Source organism: Rhynchophorus ferrugineus, unplaced genomic scaffold (genome assembly GCF_030347505.1).
Source record: "Rhynchophorus ferrugineus isolate W39M unplaced genomic scaffold, kcgeb_rfMv2 rfM10, whole genome shotgun sequence".
NCBI classification, from domain to species: Eukaryota; Metazoa; Arthropoda; class Insecta; order Coleoptera; family Curculionidae; genus Rhynchophorus; species Rhynchophorus ferrugineus.
The window spans coordinates 25766307-25785702 of record NW_027472589.1 but is presented as its reverse complement, the minus strand read 5'-3'; the positions used below and the strand labels follow the sequence as shown (position 1 = coordinate 25785702).

At 33.1% G+C, this 19396-nt stretch overlaps 1 protein-coding gene across 3 annotated transcripts in view; it reads right to left on the bottom strand.

Annotated features, from left to right (window-relative positions):
• Positions 1-19396, bottom strand: part of CngA (Cyclic nucleotide-gated ion channel subunit A) — a 195868-nt gene that overhangs the window by 65299 nt on the left and 111173 nt on the right. For all 3 annotated transcript variants that reach the window (XM_076416227.1, XM_076416228.1, XM_076416229.1), the window contains one exon: positions 12021-12257. In XM_076416227.1, the coding sequence (XP_076272342.1) occupies positions 12021-12257 (237 nt within the window). The remainder of the gene's footprint in view (positions 1-12020; positions 12258-19396) is intronic.

The following is a 19396-nucleotide window of genomic DNA, read 5'->3' as shown; positions in this document are numbered from 1 at the left end:
ATAAGTCAATACTTAGGCCCATTTGCACCTATGGTATTAACTGTAGGGTACAAGTAGCAAATTTAACATAGTTATCCTTCAGAGGTTCCAGAATAAAGTGTTGCGAGTCATCGTCGATGCCCCATATTACGTGTCCAACAAACTGATTCATCGCGATATCCCTATAGAACCCATAACGAGTGTGATTTGAAGTGCTAGTACGAAGTACTCTGAAAGACTATTAGTGCATCCCAATGCACTCGCCAAACAGTTAAATGTGCGCGATGACGGTGAAGTGCGTGTTATATAACTGAAAGTATATAATAATACTTATTGCCCACGGGCAGATTGTTGACGTTCTAGGAGATTAATAAAAAAAGGGTTTTCTCAAAACTAATTAAACTATAATTATGGCGGATTGAACAAAAACTTTTAGAAACTACTTTGATTAAGAAATACAAAATGCTAATAGAAAACGGTAGCTAATTAACATTGACAAGAATTACCTCTTGGATATATAATAATAATTCCTTATTTATTTACTAAGCCTATAAATTAGTTTAAAAGTAAAAGAATCAAGTTAAATTCACTGAATCGAATAATGCCTTCAAATTCTCGTCTTGTCAGAATCACAACATTTAAAACGCAGAAACCAGTATTCACATGTTGAAATCGATGAAGCATGGTTACCATAAGCGTCACATAGCATTAGATAACTGCCTTTTCCATCAAATTGAAGTAAACATGTAAAACTTCGCGAATATACGATTTACTCGTCAGTCAACCAGTGATGTTTCAACATGACCGTTTCAAAGGTATTAAATGCGATTTAATACATACTAACACCATCCTTTAAAATTAATTTATAGGCCTGATATTTTATTAGGAAAATCTATTAAATTTGTCCTGTCTCACCATAAATAGACCAACCATCCAAATTATAAATAAAAACAATTCTATAAAGGAAACAATCATTAAATGTTATTGTGTATCCTATACCAGCTGAAATATTCCTTATAATATATCCATATGGGGGCCAAACTGCAATCATTGAAAATAGACAAAAAATCCAAAAATGTAAATTCTGTGATCTCCAAAGTAACCAAACATTTAAACCCACTTTACGAAACCTAATAAATCTTCTATGATGATTATATATAGAAAAAAATAGGTTTCTGAAACAGGTTCAACGGAATTTCGAGATAAGTCGATGTAATTATAGTTAAATAAGATAAATGGGGATTTGGAAGCTAAAATATATTATTCTGTGGATATTCGCAATAATAAAAAAAACTAAAACTCATACTGACATGAGATAAATCTAAAGTGTAAGCTGTTAAAATCCTACTTAACTAATTGGAACTTCTTCGTAAGATAATATAACAATTCATCTACCTTATACTCTAATTTATCAGACCTATTCTATATTTAAGATATACCGTACAAAAAATAAAATGAAACTTTGGTCACTGGCACAAAAGTCACTAAAAAAAACCTGACCTGTAAATTGCGATCTCAATGGAATATCTAGTGAGTATCTATGTTAAGTATATTTTATTTTGTATTGTCTGATCACGTGAAGAAAATCGAAGAAATATCTAGAAGGTAAAAAAATGTCAGAATGAACATATAGGGATTACTGGGCATCTTTAATATGAATATTCAATAACTGTAATAAAGCAGAGAACGTAAAAATGATTACGAATGTGTGATTATGAAGATAGACTAATCAATCCAGTTATCTTCTTTACAATAAAAAATTACTAAAATTACTTTGTAGAAAAATTTTGAAATTGACATTTTAGATATTTTACACTAGCGATCATTAACTACACCGAAAAGATCATATTGGTACTGATGCGTCTTGATTTACTTCTTCATTTAAAATAGTTCAGTTGTCGTTCGACCTTCGTAGAGTAAAGACGTGTTTGGAGCGACGGTCAGTGTAATAAATTTGAAAGTGTACTACCTGTGCCACAAATGCGATTTTAAAAAATAAGTAAAAACCGTGACGACAATAACAGTGTTAAAACTGCGCGTTAAATGTTTAGTGAAAATGTGTTTAAAACGATGGTCACTGCAATAAAGTAACAAAGGTAAAATTTTGGGGGCTGTTAAGGGTCGGAGGTGCATCATCTGTACCACAAATGCGGCGTTATAACGGTTCTGAAACAAATACCGGTACTGAAATTTTTGTAAAAACGTGAATTAAACTATTCATTAAATAAAAATGATTAATAGAGAGAACCAGAGACTAAATGAGATGGAAACACAATCCTCAACGTCAGGTGAAGCTTATCTGGCACAACAGAATCAAATCTTTTGTCAAGAAAACCATAAGAGAACGCAAAATGAGCAAGCTCTCTATAATGCGTATATTAACGAAAAAACAGCCCGACGGAATCTGGAAATTGCACTAACAAATATGCAAAAACAATTAGATGCACTACAACTCCTAATAAAAAACCAAAACACATACAATCCAACTAGCATTCCCGTAGTGAACCAGTGCACTGAAAACAAATTGCCTGTAAACTATGAAACAGACGAGGAAGAATTGCAAAAAGAAGTAGGCTGGATAACAGTTAAAAGAAATAAGAAACGAAAAGCAAACTACACACCTGAAGCTTCACCACAACAACCAAAAACCATTAAAGCACAAGAATTGAATAAAGAAATAAAAGTGCCGAGACCACCTCCAATTATAGTAAGTAATGTCACAGACTTTGACTTGCTATATGAAACAATGAAAACAAATAATATACTATTTAGAGCAACAACATTAAACAATGGACAAATCAAATTAAACGCCGAATGTCGTAAAACTTTTACGAAAATTGCTGAGTGCTTGGAATTCCTAAAATTACAATGGCACTCGTATGAAGATAAGCAAACCAGAGACATTAAAGTAATGGCAAGAGGGCTTCCACCGACAGCTAAAACTACTAAAATAGTGGAAGAGTTAATAAAAAATGGACTTAAATGTACTGACGTCACAAATATCCTGAAAAAAGAACGAAATAAAAATAACAATGGAGAAATAGTTGTCCAGAAGAAGCCTTTACCACTGTTTATGTTATCATTCCAACATAACACGGACATAAAAGCAATTTATGAAATTAAACAAATTCTAGGAGTCGAAGTAAAAATAGAACCTCTTAGAAAGGCAAATCTTGTGCCACAGTGCAAGAGATGCCAATTACATGGACACACACAAAAATTCTGTAAAAGGGAACCAAGGTGTGTAAAATGCTCAGGAAAACACATCACGGGAGAATGCAAAAAACCCAAAGGAACAAAAGCGAAATGTGCGAATTGCAATGAAGCGCATCCAGCAAGCTACAGAGGATGCGTAGTTGCGAAAACATTCCAAGAGAGAAGAAATAAAATCAGTCAGGCTAAAGAGCAAAAAACAGTGACTCAAAATAAACAACCAAAAATGTACAACGAAATCAACGATGAAATGACCTATGCTCAAAGCATAAACCAAACCGCTCAAAAAGAAACAAAAAAAGAAGACGTTACAACCAACGAACTGCTATTGAAACTTATAGCAAAGCTGGACAACCAGGAAAAGATTATTGAATCGTTTTCTGAAAGATTACTTAAACTCGAAAACAATAGGGCGGTGGCCTCAAGAACTAAAAATGGCAAGTAAAGACATCCGCATCGCAATTTGGAATGCTAATGGGATTCAGAAACATCACGCTGACCTACAAGTATTCCTAGAATTGCAAAAAATAGATATTTGCTTAATATCTGAAACCCATTTGACAAAGGAATCCTTTATTAAATTTAGAGGATATTACTTTTACCACACCATTCATCCAGCTAACACAGCAAGAGGAGGAAGTGCAATAATAATAAAAAATAATATATGCCATCATCAAGAACCCGGACTCAGTTTAGCAGAAAATCAGGTAACGGCAGTAACTGTTATATCTAGCAAATACAGGGTTACATTAGCTTCCATATATAGCCCTCCAAGATACAACCAAAAAAAAGAAAATTACTTGAATGTTCTAAACAACCTAGGAGAAAAATTTATAATCGGTGGTGATTTCAATGCTAAAAATACAAGATGGGGATCTAGAATGACGACAACTAAAGGTAATGAATTACATAAAGCAGCTGCTGAGCTAGGGTGCAGTTACATGTCGACAGGAAAACCAACTTATTGGCCTACCGATCCAGAGAAAACTCCAGACCTGTTAGACTTCTTTATAGCTAGAAACATAACCACTAACTACATGGAAGTTGAAGAAAATTTTGACTTAAGTTCAGATCACACACCTGTGATTTTGACGCTGAGTGAAAACATTATAAGAAAACAACAAAATCCAACATTAACCAACAAGAGGACAGACTGGGAAGGATTTGTTGAAGAAATAAACAATCGAATTCAACTAAATGTTCCCCTTAAGACAGAAGACCAATTAAATTATGAAACCGAAAAATTCGTTGCAGACATCCAACAGGCTGCTTGGAATAACACTCCAGAAATTAAAACTTCAACCAAAGGAATAAATTACCCGAAAGAAATCAAGGAAATGGTAGCTGAAAAACGAAAACTACGGAAAAAATGGCAGCAAAATAGAACACCTGAAAATAAGAATATCTTAAACAACATAACACAAAGGTTGAAGAGGGAAATTTTGGAAATTAAAAACAATTCCATAAATAACTATCTACGAAATTTAACAGATGACAAGAACACAGACTACTCGCTCTGGAAAGCCACTAAATACCTAAAACGATCCTGTCTACATAGTCCTCCGATAAGAAACATGCATGGAAGTTGGGCACGCAGCAACCTGGAGAAAGCAGAAGCATTCGCTGACCATTTAGAGAAAACTTTCAAACCAAACGAAAGTGAAATTGAACATACTTTACCGGACATAGACGGCGAAAATTCGACAATTCAATTAACAACTCCGAAAGAAGTCACCAACGTTATTAAAACTAACATCAAGCCAAATAAATCACCAGGCTATGATTTAATAACAGGGCAATTGCTGCACAATCTGCCAAGAAAGGGTATTATAAAGCTCACTAACTTAATCAATGCAGCATTTCGACTGAAATATGTCCCAGACGTTTGGAAAATGGCTGAAATAATAATGGTTCCAAAACCTGGAAAATCACCAAATGATATAAAAGCTTATCGACCTATCTCACTGTTACCGATGATAGCTAAGGTATTTGAAAAGCTCCTCTTGAAAAGATTAAAACCAATTATAGAGAGAAAAAACCTAATACCAACACACCAGTTTGGGTTTATTACCAAACATTCAACGATTGATCAAGTGCATAGAATAACAGATGTTATTGAAAAAGCCTATGAAGATAATAAAGTATGCTCAGCTGTATTCTTAGATGTAGCACAAGCTTTCGACAAGGTATGGCACAAAGGCCTCGTCCATAAGCTACAGAAAATATTACCGAAGCAACACACCGAACTATTAAAATCTTACATCACAGCCAGAATGTTTAGAGTGAAACAAGAGGAAGCTTACTCTACAATAAAAGAAGCTAAAGCAGGTGTACCACAAGGAAGTGTACTGGGGCCAATTCTGTACCTACTTTATACATGTGATATACCACAAATCGAAAACATTACAATGGCTACATTTGCTGATGATACTGCTATTCTTGCTGTCGGAAACAATAGCGAAGAAGCAACCCGAAACCTACAACAGGCTACTGACGCTATAAATAAATGGACCCAAATCTGGAAAATACAAATTAACCAAAACAAATCTGTGCATGTTCAATTCACCTATAAACAGGCCGCGCTTACACCATTGACCATAAACCACACTGTCATACCATACAGCAATAATGCTAAGTATCTCGGAATGACACTTGATGCAAAACTACGGTGGAAGGAACATGTCAAAAAGAAAAGAAAAGAACTTGAGTTAAAATATAGAAAAATGTATTGGCTAATTGGAAGAAAATCTCAATTAACTATACATAATAAATTACTTCTATATAAACAAATATTAAAACCTATATGGACATACGGAATACAATTATGGGGATGTTCCGCAAAAAGCAACATAAATCTAATACAAGTTTTCCAGAACAAAGTCCTAAGAAGCATCGTAGGTGCACCCAGATATTACCGGACCATTTATTTACATCGAGATCTTCAGATACCGACTGTCAATCAAGAAATTAAAAGAATTGCAAAGAGACATGAGGAGAGACTTCACTCTCATGTTAATTTCGAAGTATTACAACTCTTGGACAACACCAAAACCGGACGCAGACTCAAAAGGACCAAACCATTTGAACTTGTGTAGTGTGTTGTAGTGTAGTGCAGTGAGGTGCATTAGAAAAAACTCAAAGTGTTAAAACAATTATTATTATGTTAGAGACTATGTAGGACTGATGAGTCCTATTAGATATATACCTAGATTTAAGCTATTATAAGGACAAATTGTAGGTTAGTCGGCAACGACTAGTAACAATGTATATAATTATAAAAAAAAAAAAAAAAAAAAAAAAAATTTAAAATAGTTGTAGATCATTTTGTTTTCCATTATCTGACAAAAATACAAAGAGGCAAAACAAAATTACAAAACGTGTTAGACTTTGCTAAAAAAAACTGTTGAATTCTGGAGCCTATCTGTTTATGAATAAAATTGTAATTGTAATAATCAGTGTGGTTGTAAAAGAATAAAGAATAATGAAGAAATGCATAACATTTGTAGCACTCTACAGAAGTATGTTGTGGTGACCATAAATTAAAAATTGTTGGCCTATTAGTTCAGTGTAATGTCAAGAAAGAACATGATGTTACTTGTTGAACAAAGTGGTCTATAATAAAACCTATTTGGATTTATTAGGTGCAGTTCTTCGTTGGTTATACAGTGATAAATATTGGTAATTAATCATAGAACTTTGTTTTGACTATGTTGGATTACTAGTTGTTTTGATGTTTTAGTGCAACCTCTCACAATATGACAACAAACTCTTTCTTTCAATATAACTTCTGACAAATCAAGACATTTTCTACAGAAATATTTAAAATAATCGCCATATTTATTAAATGTTTTAAATAAAATTCAATTTTTAGTAATTGTAGAATATTTTTGGCATTGACTAAAGTTTTCATTCTTGTTTGGACAAAGGTTCATTATTGCTCATTGCTCTGCTATTTACTTATATATAAAATGATATAAAGACAACTATTAAATCTCCACACAGTATCTAATCCTGAACCGCATAGTAAGATTCCATTATATAAACTCAAAAAGTATAGGAAAATGTATTGGCTAATTGGAAGAAAGCCACAATTATCAGTACATAATTAATTGATATTATATAAGCAAATACCGCAAAGAGTAACATAAATAAAATAGACATTTTTCGGAACAAAGCCCTGAGAAGTATTGTGGGGAGTATTGTGGGGGCACCCAAATACTACAGGACTGACTACCTACACCTTCAGATACCCACAGTCAATCAAGAAATCAAGAGAATTGTAGAATATTTTGTAGAATGGGGCATGAGGAAAGACTAAATTCTCATGAGAATATTGAAGTATTGCAACTTTTGGATACCACCAGAGCAGGACAAAGATTCAATATAATTAAACCATCTGATATTGTGTAGTGTTAATAAAAATATAGCAGTAACATGTATAAACATTATTTCATCAGACACTGAGATAGGGTCGATGGATTCATCATTCTTCAGACATAATTACTAAACGCAATTAATCAAATTATGTGAATATTTAAAAAATATAGAAATATTAAAATATCAATAACAAACAAGCAATTATTTTGTATTCAATTTAGGCTTACAAAAGAACTAACACAGTCAGCTGTTTCATTTCTTCTCTTCACTTCGCTAATAAGAAACTAAAATGCACGGTCAACAATACTTTCCCCGGAAATCCCATAGTTAATCCGATTAGGAAACGGAAGTTTACGAAAACAACATCAGAATCTCTCAACACTCATCCTAACAAAATTACTGACGCAACTAAAATTAGTCCTTCGAATGGATTGGTGTTCATTCGCATTGTTTTAGTTGATTGTAATTTTGTAAATAATGTGTTTATAAATAATATAATGTTGAGGAAAATGTAATTTTGTTTTTTTTCTTGGCTTTAACAGGCATGAAAGGTAGAAAGGTAGGTGTGTACCGTCATTCCTTATTAAAAATAGTGTGCTTCGAAATTGAAGAAAAAGGTAATATTACCATATTTTAAGTTAGTAAAAGGAAAAAAGCAGCACAGGATCGTCAAAAAGTATATGGTGCCCATGGGATGCCATGGGTGCTTCGGCAGAATCAACACTGTATGTTAACGATGATTCTTCACCTGGTCAGCGAATCCTAATATTAATATATCGAGGTAGATCAACATTTTTCATTTCACAACATGGGTATGGACTTAAACCCCAATCATAAGACAATATTTGATTGTTAGAATCGTTAGAACTGTTACAACTAATAGTGAAATACTTATGTTAGTGGACCAACTTATCGATATTTGAGATTTGATAGTGAAATAACACATACTTTTTAGTACATAAAATGTACTAAAACACTTACTTACGTACTTAGGGAGATTGGAATGGTATCGTTTATCATCAGTTGCTCGAACATAGCTAAATCGTTAATTTGACTTACTACTGTTTTACTATATTCACTTCATAATTAGTAAATAGAAAATGAGTTGGTTTCCATCACTATATCAATAGACCACATACAAATTTAATGATTTAGAAAACATAAGAAAAACATCGACTCAGACGATTTGCTGCATCTACCACACCATCATTTTGCTTGTGAAAATCGCCGCCAGTTCAGCTTTTCGCTCAGAAACTTCAGTTTTTCTCTAACAGAACTATGAAAAATTGTAAAGAGTCATCGATCGAGATGCCACATTAGAAACTACAGAGACATTTGAGACATTTTCCTATAAAAATAGTTCTTATATATAACTGATTATATCCCTTTTGAAAGAAACTAAATTGAACGGATAAACTCGTATTTGCTCGAACGCATTTTATTAGTAGATCTGGGGACTTTTTAACCGACGTGTTATTTAAACAAAACTCTAGCTCACACCATTTGTTACGGTAATATTATAGAGAATAAATATTTTTTCAACTAGAATAAATTTAGGCTTTTTATTTTAATAAAGAATTACTAAAGATGGCGAGAATGAATAATGGCGGTTTACAAAAAAAGGCGTAATGGAAACTAAAGGCCTTCGAGCCAAAGAAAGTCACGAACTGCGGCCAGAGGTTAATATGCATCGGCTAATATTAAATTTTCATATTTTCACTAATAAAATGTATAAAATAATTTTAAATAATAAAAAACTTTAAAAATTCAGAATATACATGAGCATTTGGTTAAAATGTGCGAGGAGAGAAAGAAGAGTAACAGTTTTGCAGATATGGCATTAAGAATGCAGTGACTAGATCTCGTTTTATCAAGAAAGATGTATACATATATTAACAGAACAAACTAAGGAGAGACACAGTGATATAAAAATGTCTTTACAAGTAAACACTGTTTTGAAGGGCACAAGAAATAAGCGTGGAAGGTAAATATGCTCTTTAATAAAAGTAAAATATACTAATGGATATACAATTGCTAATTAGGCGGATTAGGCCTCCAGCGGATATAACTACATGAAAAACACCTCTAGAACTAGTAACTAATAGGTGGTATGGAAACGAGTTCAACGTAAATATAATCAAATATAGCCCCAAACTACAAACAATTGTAAGTGTGTATTTAATTATCGTTTTAATTCCTTCGATAATATATGCATTAGATTTACTATAAAGTTACATTTGATAACAATATTTTTGTTTAATTACTTTATTTAGATTTTTTAAAATTTTATTATATATCAAAGCCAAACTGAACTAAAACTCAAAGTTGATATGGCAACATAGCGGCGTTTTGACGTCACATTCATTTATATTATATATATATATATATATATATATATATATATATATATATATATATATATAACCTTTGATAGACTAACAGGTGGTATACAGAACCATCAAAAGGACTCAGTTTTTAATTTTGTTTTGAATTTGGTTCTTTAATTATAGTTCAGAGGATCTTTGCTACTGGAACAAGGAACATCTCTTGTCGATGCTGCAATTCATTTAAGTTTAAAAATGAAGTCCCTAGATTGTGTTGCGCCAGTGGCCATCGCCAGCCATCAGAGCCATTACATTCATTAGTTTCCGGTAATTGCTTTCCTTAATTTATTCTATGTTAAAACTGAGCTTCTATCACAACAACTACTATTTATTCTAATCACCTATTATTATTAGAATTGCAGTGTTAAAACATCTGCGTATACGTTTGTCTATGTCTTCAAAAACTTTTTATGTGCCATCGAACATTCATCAATTTGCTTTGCTGAAGTACTTTTGCTATTGCAGAACCCAAGACTGCAAGTTGGAGTTTTGTTAGTGTGCATGTTCAACGGCAGCTTGAGTGCCGAATGAACTGATCGATTGCCGTTGATCAACGTAGTTGCAGTTCAATTTTAACTGATTGAAAAAATTCCGCCAGTTTCATCGTTTCGGTATATATTTTGATTAAATGCGTTGTGCTTTAAGATTTAGTCTTCTTTAATTGTAATTAATCCTTTATTTGTAAGCATCGAACGTATCCCTTATGAAATATAAGTATATTATATTATTTTATATATATATATATATATATATATATATATATATAATGTTAACTCTATCAGAGATAAAATTTATGAAATTTATAAAAATAAATAATTTCAGAGCAAAATGTTATACTTAAAAGTGTTCATAGAAAGCTGAGTGATATCTGTATAATAAAGCATATAATAATATACTATGGTTCATTAACCATAGTATGTTCTTGCTTTGGTTTATGGACAATTTACCATACTATAGCACACTGGTAGAAAATATCCCTTGTACATCAACAAAGGCCATAACAAAGGAGAAGCTTGCAAATCATAAATTAAGTTTTAAACGTCGAGCTACTTGAAATTGTTACTCCGTCAATGCAAATGAAATGTTTAATTGTTTAATGTAATTTACTTTTATTAGAAAAAGGCATGAAAAAATAAATAGTAGATAAAATTGTTGACAATGGCATTTGATCACAGAGTACTGTATATATACTGTATATTCAATGTAATTGAATTGATATGGCGTTTGACGAAGAATTGTTACAATCAACAGCAGGTCGAGAGTGAAGAGAGAAGAGAAGAGTGAAGAGTGAAGAGAGTCGAGAGTGAAGAGCTGCAAGAACTGCCTGGATATCTGGAAAGAAGGATTGTATGCAATAGTACCTCTAGTTTGAATCACACCATACTGAAGAAGAAGACAACAGGTGTTAGATAGATTGGAATTAACAGCTTAGCTGATGACTTGAATAGAGACTCAGAAAGTGTCAATGATTGAATGAAACTGGCTGTGATATTATGATCTAATGATGACAGTTAACGAGACAGGGCGATGAGAGTGGAAACAACTAAAGGTAACTATATAATTAATATACGATAACTGTGTTCATATATTTATGTGTAATTGTTCAGAAAATATATGAGCATTTGTTTAAAATGTATGAAGAGAGAAGGAATACTTGTTGAATGAACTGTTTTACAGATGCGCGCAAATATATTAGGAATAATTCAGTGATTACATGTAATTTTATCAAGATATATTATATATACAGATAGTCAGAGAAGAAACTAAAGCGAAATATAGTGATATCAAAATGAATTTACAAAGAAACACTGTAACGAAGGAAACAAGAACTAAACGTAAAAGGTAAATATGATATGTTTTTGAATTTTTTAAAATCATTTAGTCCAGTGTTCGAATTCGAATTGAACATTCATCGCTCAGATATATATATATATATATATATATATATATATATATATATATATATATATATATATATATATATACAACATGAAATATAGATCTGTTAATAGTCCTTAACTTCTGTGGCTTAAAACCTATTTATTTGAGATACATATATATCGTTACCTTGTAATAATTAGTTGATGAAGGATCAAAAACCACCCGGATACCCCAACAGTTCTGCCGGAGTGCGTCCCCATTCTCCTGGGCGTCTTCCTGGTGGCTTTTATCGACGAACCAATCCGGGGCTGTGGCAGTCCGTCTGGAGAATCTTCGGAGACGGATGGCAGCTTGTAGAGAGGAGGCCACTTGACGTAGGCGTCCCCTCATTGCCAGCAAAATACGATTCTGCTGGGTGGCATCCTGTAACAAGTATTTTTAATAAATAATATTATCCGTATTTAATTTACAAATTTTTATAATTCTATGTGTAGGTTAAGCTTAAAAGCTTTGTTCGGTTATTAATATATGTCTATTTTTTCTTGTATACAAATTTGTACAATGGGAATCAAATTTTAGTAAAATAAGGCAATTAAATTAATTATTTCAATTCTTCCTAATTAGATTTTGTATGAATAATAAACCACAATTTTAATAATGGGCTGCCAATAGCTGCCCACTAAAGTACACCAATTCAAATCTTAGACAGTTTTATATTTGGAGGTGATTATTGACATTGAAAAATATTAGTGTTGGGAACTATCGACTGAAGTTGACTATCGACTGTTTAGTAATTGACTACTTTTTACTATTAACTGTTCCAGTCGCTATTTTCGGTCCGACTGAATTTGTTACTATTTTCTATCGACTGTTTCAGTCGTACTTTTAGTTACAATTTTTGGGTCTACTTGTTTCATTCGACTGATTTTAAACGTTCTCGCTCTGTCGTCCTAGTCGCGACATTAACAAAAATGTACCCAATTTATGCTTACATAGATTTATATGTAATATGTGTAGTTTTATGATTTTTTGGTACTTTGCTTATAAATAAATATTGTATATTAATATTATAGCATTTTGGTACAATATTTTTCAAGATTGTTAAAGATTAAAATTGGGAATGATAAATAGTAAAATATTTTGACTGTTTTTTTGTGGCAATAATAGGTAATATTTCGATTACCCTATCGATTTTGTTAAAGAATTATTCCGTTCAACAACAAATAAAGCATTTATATCATTTTATTTAGATCATTTTTAATTACGTCATAGTTTTTTTTTCTATGATTAGGTATATGTTTAATTTTTATTTAGTGTTTATGGTTATTGTACATCTTTAGTTTTTAGGTTTTGTTTAAGTTCTATTGTATTGTCTATGTTTATTATAGTATATTATTTAAAAATAGCAATTAACATATTAAAATACGATAAAACATTTGTGGGGTATTATTCCATTCCATAGAAAAATTCCATTCCTTTTTACACATCCACAGAAAATTCAAATATAAAAGTAATTCTACTTCTTTTAAAATGTAATAATTAATTGTATGTTAATAGCATTCAGTAGTTATTTTATTCCTTTTTTTTTTAAGTTAGTACATGAAGGAATATGTACATCTCCGTCTCGCCTATACTACCGTTGGTCCGTCCTTTCCGCTCTCATATTTATATAGGAAAGGGTTCGCACATATTCATGTGACATCACGAATTCAACAAAATAGTCGAACTGTGTATTTGTCTGAAAACTATTAAATTACTATTTTCAGTCGCAAATTTTTGACTATCGACTGTTTTGCCACTATCGACTGTTACGACGATAGTTTCCAACGCTAAAAAATATTATTCGCTGCTTTACTTCAATGCCTTATACCGAAGAACGAAATTGTAGTTGATCCACTTTTTATCGCCAGTTATAATACGCCATAGTAGCCATAATTCTTCTTTTTTTGCCTGATAATGGAATAAAATTGGGATGCTGAAACTATTCGAATTGATATATTCTGCTAAATGTGGTAGCCATTTCCTTTTTTTTCCTATATGCTGCTGTTACATATCTATTCTGATACGGGACTCATACGTGAGAAACAACCAACAGACTATAAGACTTTGGGGGATGGAGGGGGATTATATGTTCATTATGACAATGATTGATGTATAGTTAACAGTAAAATATAATACCGGTCATCCCTTCCACATACATGAACACTCTGTTAGTAGATTTTTAATAGATTAAAGGCTAATATTGATCACATTCTGTAAATCCATCTATATTGGAATCATCAATCATAACATGGAATCAATTCGAAGGGGCTATGAATGTTTATTAGGAGTCATTTCAACATCCGCTAATGGGGTCAGGTTCTTGGAAAATATAATATTACCTCAGGCTGATGGTGGTGGGTCTGCTACTTTACGATGTAAGTAGAGAACATCCTTATTTGAGAAGTCGCAGAAGTAGTTTCATTGATAAAATTCACCTGATTGACTTCATTATATATAGTTGGTTGAAATAAAATAATGTTAAATACAGTCAGATATCTGATTGAGTCGAAGTCAAATTAGAGTTCAATTGTCAGAAACCAAGGCATTTAGAAGAGAAAGATGTTAATGTCACATCGTGAAGCACTGACGTTAATAAATTAAAACAGACGGGATCTGATTATAGTTCTATTCGTGAGCTATAGAAGAGGTTCTCTAATATAAGCACAAATATTATAAACACGTCAAAAGAGGTGAGGTTTTTTGATTGATTGATTGATTGATATTATTGGTTTAGACCCTTCCCAACATTTTAGCATTTTTAGAGACTAACACAGACCAAGAGTTATTAATGACAACCGAGGCTAAATACCCTGCAACACTTGCGCGTTGCAAGGATTTCCAAAACAATAAGCTAATTAACAGTTAATATGTTTAGAACTTCAAAGAAACTATTAAATAGATCAACAACCAAACCTACACAACAAACATCGAGATAAAACAAATATCTGGACAAACAAATAAATAATAAAATTAATATAAAAGTCATCCTAAACAGGCTAAAATTAGACTTTAAAGTACCGACCGATTTCTTTGAGGAAATAAAAGAATTCGGTAAAGTTTTGAGGCAAGAACACATTCTTCAATGAATCAGGTAAGTCATAAATTCTTCTAACAGTTAACATATTTCTTCATTTCACCATAATATCAGAGTCAGTCAGTCAGTCACTCAGGTTCGATTCATTATGAAGGACTAATGGACTAGTGACTAATCAGTAGCCTGTTTCTATTCCTGGAGGCCTTTTCCTGGCCTAAAGCTTGCTTTCCTCTTCCAGCACGTTTCACTCAAGTTTCACTAGGCTATCTATCCTACCATCTACAAATGGGTGAAGATCCTTATAATATAAAATATTTACAACCCGCTATAGCGTTTTTGGCGAGGCCATCAGTCAATTCATTCCCAGTTATGCCATTGTAGCTTTGGATCCAGACGAATATGATTCAAGGATGTGGGCCACTAGCGGATATGGGGAAAAAACATTATCGATAACATGAACCGAGTTTTGCGAGTTAGAGCACATAAGCCATGTTTCAGCATGACTACTAAGTGATATTATAAGGCTTTGGGGCTTAATTATTGCAAGTATTTTAGCTGTAAGTACAGTGGAAATAGAAGGCCTCAGGCAATAGAGTTTTTTTAGACCTATGATGTATTGCAGCACCTACTCATATACATAATTTAGAGCTATCCTTATAAACGACCTCACAATTCGGGTACTGTGACAAGATTTGAAGGAATAATCTCTGAAATACTAACGTCCTCAAATGTCAAATGTCCACTAATGTCCAATCCATTTTTATGATGGGCGTAGTCCACGGCGGCCCACGTGTAGGTTAGTGGAATTTTTTTCAAATATAAAGAATATAATAATTAATTGATAACGAGTAAAACAATAAATATACACAGCCGAGAACTAGCACTAATGCATATACCAATATAAAGTACGAAATTAGTTTAAAAGTCTAAAATATGGTGTTATTTGCTATAAATATACATAAAATACCCGGAATTTGGAAGAAATAAAACGGAAGCGGCTCAATTCATATCTATATTTATTTTATAACATTTTATTAACACCAATACACTTATTCCCATGCTTTTCAGAATCGTCAAAATACTTTTCGGCGGCCGATTTAGGAATAACATTCAGCTTCATCAGCGAATTCTTTTTTATCGCCTCAATCGTCTCAAAACGCTTTCTCTTTCTTGATAAAAGTGATTGTAACTTGATTTGTAAAAATAGGAACCGTGCATTAATCATGTGATGATTTATCAGCTTTTTACCATTGTCCTCATAAAAAATTAATTATATTTTTTTGGTGCAATGTGTGTCAAAATGTTTCATAATATTATCTGTAGCGACCTTGAGGCTTGTCAAATTTTACATCGTGGAATAACGGTCTACAAAATACCCAAAAATATAATCCCAGGTGTTGAACACGGGCGGAGTGCCAGTAGCGTCAACAAATACACGATAACGAATATCTGGCAACCCCGATACGTTTATCCAGTCATCCCTTCAGTCACTGATCATAGTTCAGTTCAGACGTGCCACCATCGACCGCCCAAGTCTCGTCTCGAAGTCACACCGCTGCCATCCATTTTATCTATTTATATTTTCATTTTTTATATTATATTTATAAATAACGGTCACATCATGTTAACCATAACTATTTCATTTTGTTCTATCTCCATTAACCGAGCCCTATAAAACCCTAAATTGGTGACCCTAACGTGATCGAAGTGCCTAACGGATAAACCAGCTCAACCCGATCCACTCGACAGGTGCTCGACACGTTCATGGAAGGATACCGCGAGGAACCCATCATCACCCATGATCGACGTTATCCTACGAGACTAGCGCGATGGACGAAAACCACAGAAGTCCATCATGCATAACATCAACACATGAACACCCTTGCATCACGCAACGGGACACGTAAGGCACCACACTTGTAGGTATCCTAAAATAAATCGAAACACCCTACGATGAACTACGTCCTGCTACTCTTTCGATGGTAGCTGATACCGTATTGGATGATGATTGGCAGCCCCTGTGCGATTGATTGCGTGACTGCAGGTGTTCTCAGGAACCTGTACCACATGGAGATACGTTCAACGGCAGTTCCACTAGGCGAGGAGTTATGTAGCTATCGTTACGACACTTTAGGCCACCACGTATTCACCTACATCAAGTTCAAAGAATGGCAACAGTGGTGCATTGGTACCATGCGGTTCCCGGCTATCAAAGACCACCACGACGACATCTCTCTCTCTTTTCTCTACCCTTTTGTAATATTACTTCCATGATATTTAAACTAATATCCTATCAATTCTCCCATCGAACACATGTATCATTTAATATAGTAATAGTTTTCAATAAGTTTTTATACAACCGGTGTTTTCAGTTTCCAATGCGAATTCCTTCCACAAAAATAGTAGTGAGTGTTCCAAGAAACGACCCCGTCGACAGCCATACATCCCGGCCGACAAGACGAACATTCCTACACCACCATCCCCATAAAAAATCACGTATATTTTTTTGGTGCAATGTGTCTTAAAATATTTCATAATATTATTTTTAAATGACGCTATAAATTATTTTTAAGTAACACCAGACGCAGCTTTTCCATCGTTGAGTTCTACAATGGCAGGCGATCGGTCAGTTATCAATATATTGGTATTAATTCTCAAGCTATATGGTTCTGCAATAGGAACTATACCATGAAGAATGTTAGAAGCATCAACATTTATATCATCGTATATAGCGCTATCATCAGCGATCGTTAGATCAGTATAAGGAATTGGTTGCCATGTCTGCTTTTAAAAACTATTCCCATAATTGCATCCACTACTATGTAGAAAAGCAGTGGCGAGACATCTCTTTGGCGAATACCAGCTCGGCTCTCAAATGAATTTGACAATTCACTTCGCACTCGAACACAGCTTATGTATCCATCGTAAGACACCTTCGACAGAACTGAGAGTCCTGCTCAAATAATTAATCAGAATAATTAATCTCAATAAGCCCAGGACTATTTATATCTCGCCAGTCACTTCTTCATGTGAAGTCTGGGATAGATCTCGATTCAGGGGTAGATTTGGACTACATGATAGTGATTTGTGATTAACTCTTTCCACATGAGCCAATTTCTGGAATTCCTAGCTGTTATTTTTGGTGAATAGTGTCTTCACGCCACGCGTTGTTGTTGGACTAGAGTAAAATAATTAGATGGTATTTTTTGAGTTAATTTTACGCTTCCATTTTTCTTCAATTCCCCAGGGTAATGTCTTGGGACTATTTCTGTATCAGCTCTATACTGCCGATATCCTAACAACAAAAGAAATAGTACCTGGTTCCTTTGCCGACCACACAGTTATCATGGCAAACATATATCCTCGCCTAGGGTTGTAGAAAAAGTATGAGTAGCAGTCAATACAGCTTAATAGCTCCAAATCCGGCCAAGTTAATTTTGCGTTGTGTTGAAATAATAAAAACCTAATTATATCACTTGACGGATGGCCTATTATTCAAGTAGAATCATCTTAATACTACGGTATAAATCTCGATGGTAGATTAAGTTGGAAACATCACGTTAGAAAAAGCAGAACAGTTGGAATATACTCTCAATTTGACTTAAAATCAAAGAAAGTGGTTAACTATAAAGCCAATTTGGACCTATGCTGTTTGGTTGAATTAAAAAATCAAACCAACTAGTATTCCAACGCACCCAAAACAAAGTTCTACTATTAATTACCAATGCTTATTGCTACGTAACCAACAAAAAGCTGCACGATGACCTTCAAATTAAATGGATATACGAATTGATCCAATATTTCGCCTTAAAACATGAAATAAGTTTGCAAAATAACATCAACGTGGAAGCAATACAGCTACTGGAAAACACGCGGGAAATCAGAAGATTGACGCGAACCAAATCACACGAACTTCTATAGTATACAAGTATATTCTTAACTTTAGCTACTTACTTAAGTTTAGTTTTATTTTAATTTAGGAAATATATACTGACGTATTAATCCCGTACTCGTCTTGCTTGTGTATTAATGCAAGTACAACAGAACAGTAGTAATAAATTAATTTGTAAATTAAGACTATACTAAGTATATCTAGATGTAATTAATAAAAAAATTAATTTAATATAATTATTTATTATTTGATATAGTAAATTAGCACCAGACAATATGAAAATATGTGTGTTAATTTGCTAACACTATTTGGTACGTTGCTATTGAACAAAGGGATATTTATGTTAAATAATATGAAAATAGAAGTTGTTACTAAAGGTAATAATGGGGAGTGGTCATACATGTATACATTTGCACGTATACCTTCCATTTCGCAAGATATTTGAAATTATTAAATTAATAAATGGTACAAGATGTCTGAAAGAAATGCCATGAATTTTTAAGATCATATGAATATCAGATAGTTAATGGAAATTGTATGAACTAAAATGATAGCATAAGATACACTGCCTTAAAAATAATTCAATTTTTGAAG